General features: G+C 40.4%; 1 protein-coding gene across 1 annotated transcript in view; it reads left to right on the top strand.

Annotated features, from left to right (window-relative positions):
* The window catches only part of flt1 (fms related receptor tyrosine kinase 1), a gene marked incomplete in the record, with an annotated part of 38,233 nt that overhangs the window by 23,356 nt on the left and 10,763 nt on the right, over window positions 1-4,114 (top strand). Inside the window, 2 exon segments of the mRNA XM_014002255.1 lie at window positions 3,428-3,574; window positions 3,652-3,783. Coding sequence (XP_013857709.1) covers window positions 3,428-3,574; window positions 3,652-3,783 — 279 coding nt within the window.

Below are 4,114 nucleotides of genomic sequence, written 5' to 3'. Positions count from 1 at the left end.
ATATATATATATATCTGTGGATTGATGAGTGTATCTGCTGCTGCTACTGAATTTCCCCGCACGGGACAATAAAGGCTGTTTCGTTTCTATTCTATTCGTTTCTATATACCTCTGAAATAAATTCTGGTACTTTTCTACTATTTTACCATTCAAAATAAAGTTTTAAAGATATTTTTTCTCCATACAGATCTTTATAAACAAGGCCTATATTAGTCTTTGTAAGCTGTAAGTGTCCTTCAAATTAAATGTTATARTTTAATTACTTTAATTGCACATGTGAGCGTACAAACAACCACACTCTCTCGCTGCGATCTCGCTGCTTGGGAATCAGGTTCCCTTCAACTTCCTGGGGCCCCACCCGACTTTTTAGCTTCGCTCTTGGGCTCCAGCTGAAGCACCTCTTTCACGTGGGAATGAGCTCCCGTTTGGAGGAAGAGCACACAATGGCACTTCCCACAATGCCACATTTACAGGCCCCCGCACAGAGCCGGAGGAACAATCAGCCAATCAGACACTGTCAGGCCCCCCGGCCCCCGCTGACAATCATCAATTGTTGTCCAGGAGGAAGATAGGGGAAACAACAATCAGTCGCGGGGGTTAAGTGACTTTTCTTCGTGTCTTTTACTGCTGTTCTCCACACAATCACGGCTCAACACGTCAACTTCCTCTCTTTGGACCCCCACAAGGGAATTACTAGAGAGAGAATGTGGTCGGTGGGGGTAAATGGGGGGAAAAGGGGAGTAAAATAAAGACATATAGAAATAAAAACAATAAGGATGCATGCAGTCATCTTGTCCAATTATAGTGTGTGTATGAGAATCTCCAGTCACCTCATTGTGAATCTTAAAATCTCCTCATGATGGAATAATTCGTTGTTGCTCTGTGGAAAAGTTTTGTCTCCATTCATGTGTTGCAGGGATATTCAGAAAAAAGCCTTAAATTAGAGCTGAGTCACGGGTTGAAAACAAGGGCGCTGGTTGTGTAAAAGTGGCACAGGTCCAGGAAGTGTGGGAAGAAAATAGCGCAAGTTTTATTTCAACACAATTCAGTTTTATTCTATAAACAACTCGTAGCTTTTTGTGACAAACCGGTAAAACCGCATCTAGATCAGTTTCTAAGGGAAAAAAACAGAAATGTCACAATGAAAAATAAACTTTCAGACCCAAGTTTTTTCCAATAAGGTTTTGTTCGTTTAAGGCACACAAAAAAGTAATATATTACTGAATTAGTTACAGTTATTTTAATAATAGAGAAAAAACACAAAGCTTTAGCAGCAGAACATTTTGTGACATTTGTGACTTGTGAAATTTGAGCGGGTTCAACAAAAACAATCACTTCATTCACAAGTCTGAACTGCAGCAGACGCAGTAGAAATCACTCAACAGACATTTATTTAACTGCAGCTCTGTCCTACTTTCCTTTATTCTGCTTTTATGTACAATTAGGTGGTGTTGCATCGTGTCACTTTTCAACAATACAAAACAGAGAAAACTAATTAAACAATTTGAGCTGATCTTTGGCTGACAATAAAAGTATTTTTTTGGCTTCCATCCACTGCTGTGGTTAACGAACTGGTTTGTCAAAACAACTTGTCTTGAAATTAATCAGTCATGTTTTTATACAAGTCAAGTGCAATTTAAAGAGTTTTACAGTGGAGGAAAAAATATCTATCCTAAGTTAAATCCTGACCAAAACGATGAGATTTTAATCTACAATTAAAAGTATCCAGATTACTTTTGAGTATCTTTTGAAGACTTCTCGTTCCACAGCTAAAAGAGAGGAACCAGAGGATCTGAGGACTCATCCTGGTTTATAAACCAGAAAAGAGACAACATACATGATATTGTCGGCAAATATGTAATATATAAGTGTTGAAAGTTGTGTCACTAAACTCTTATAATTGCAAGCCATTGATCAAATGAAACATTTAGAAATTGGGTGTTTTCAGCTTCTTTCAGTTTAAACTTTTTTTATTTTGGACAAATCAAATAAAACTACACAGAAGAAGGAAAATGTGAAAGGACAGTTTTGGGTTAGCCTGGTTTAAACCAGACCCTGTCCTTCACTTTGCTTCGTACCAGGGTCTGGACTTGAAGCATAGAGAATCGTTTCTCGCAGGAGGCGTGGCCTCTGCTGAGTTTAAAATGATTGGATCAGTTGGCTGCGACGTATCCTATGTCACATGTCATAAAGGGATATAGTGTAATCACAAGGACTATTTTATTGGAATTCAATTTTTAGATTTTCCGTCCTAGAGCTTTACCTATTTTTTCCTTCATCCTTAAAATTACCTGCTACAACTCATGGTTGTCCTACACGTCATTAAAGGAGACATATCCACTTTTTTAGCCCTTAAATACATTTTGTTGTGTGCTTGGAGTCTCTAGAGCAGTGTTATTCAACCCTGGTGCTCAAGGCACACTGCCCTGCATGTTTTAGATCAGGGATAGTCAATTACGGTCATCGAGGTCCGCAGCCCTGCACGTTTTACTTGTTTCTCTTCTCCGACACACCTGATTTGAATGAATGGATTATTTTCAGGCTTCTGCAGAACTTGGAAGAGGTGATTCACTGACTGAATCAGCTGTGTTAGAGAAGGGGAAAAAAGTAAAACGTGCAGGGCTGCAGACCTCGAGGATCGGAATTGATTATTCCTGTTTAAGAAGTTTCCCTACTTCAACACAGCTGATTCGGATGACTGCAATTAAACAAAAGCCTGTTAATCAGTTATCAATTGATAACTGGTTATCAATTGATAACTGATTAACAGGCTTTTGTTGAATTGCAGGACAGTGTGCCTTGAGGACCATGGTTGGGAAACACTGCTCTAGAAGTGCAGAAAACTTGAATTTATTTTCTCCCAGTGCTATGTAGATGTCTTTATATTCTGTTTAGGTCATTTTTTTCAACTTGTTCAATTTTTTCTATTATCCATGACATTTTCTGAACTATACTATATCATGGAATTGCTAAATAAAGTCTGGACTTACCAACTACAGTTTGGTGGTCTTTATTCTCCTCTAGCTCTGGGTCAGACTGTGGCTCCAACATGTAAAGCTGGATGGTCAAGTCTTCAACATCTTTTAATTATTTTGTAAATAAAAGCTTTCTGTGCAGCTATATAATTGTAAACTCCTCTATCAAACTAAAATGTACCAGTGTGGACGCTGGAGGGGGGGAAGGGAGTGAAGCGCCTCGTTTGGATTATTTTCCTTTAAGAAACGAGACATTTCAGGTGAAAAAGTTGATGCGTTCGATCAGTAGGAGTTTGATGTCTGCTCTGTTATATGTTGGTCAGCAGAAGATTGTAGTTTGGGCTGATGTGTTTTTGTTCTGCATTAATTGATGCCCGCTTGTACCTTTGATTCATTGACAAAATTCCACGCACACTGACGTGTAAATCACTGTTCTGCGTTTGTCCTCACAGTTCTGGAGCCTCCCGTGCTGCTCACTAACCTGACAGACTGCACCGTCAACGTCAGCAGCTCGGTGACCCTCACCTGTCTGTCTCGAGGGGTCCCGCCTCCAACCGTCACATGGTATAAAGATGAGCGTCCACTACGGCAGGGATCAGGTAAAAATGAATGATCTAAATATATAAACTGTAACTCAAGTCTGGCGTCCTGAGGTCTTTGCCCCTGCAATCGCCAGGTATTGTTATAACAGCAGGAGACGGGAGCCTCCATATTGACAGAATCACAGTGGAGGACCGGGGTCTGTATACGTGTCTGGCCTCCAACGAGAGGGGGTCTGCGGAGAGCTCGGCCTACGTATCAGTCAACAGTAAGTACAATATGTGTTCCTTCAGCACGTCTGCTGAAACCTGAAGGTAGTTCACATCCATTTGTGACCACTTCTTATTGTGCATTGTTCCCGACATACGGTCTGGATGTATGCACACACATGTACTACAGTATTTCACATTGTTTTCATGTAGTGTTCATACAGAGGTGTGGCGTGTCAGTTCTATTAATGGAAGATGATGAACGTCAGTTTCTGAGTAAACATTGATCAAAGTTGGTCTTAACATAAACGCTCTCAGCCTTTTGTTCCGTGTTCCTCATTCACACACACACACACACACACACACACACACACACACACACACACACAC

The sequence above is a fragment of the Austrofundulus limnaeus genome, unplaced genomic scaffold (assembly GCF_001266775.1).
Source record: "Austrofundulus limnaeus strain Quisiro unplaced genomic scaffold, Austrofundulus_limnaeus-1.0 Scaffold12, whole genome shotgun sequence".
Classification (NCBI taxonomy): domain Eukaryota; kingdom Metazoa; phylum Chordata; class Actinopteri; order Cyprinodontiformes; family Rivulidae; genus Austrofundulus; species Austrofundulus limnaeus.
This window is presented reverse-complemented; position numbering and strand designations above follow the sequence as displayed.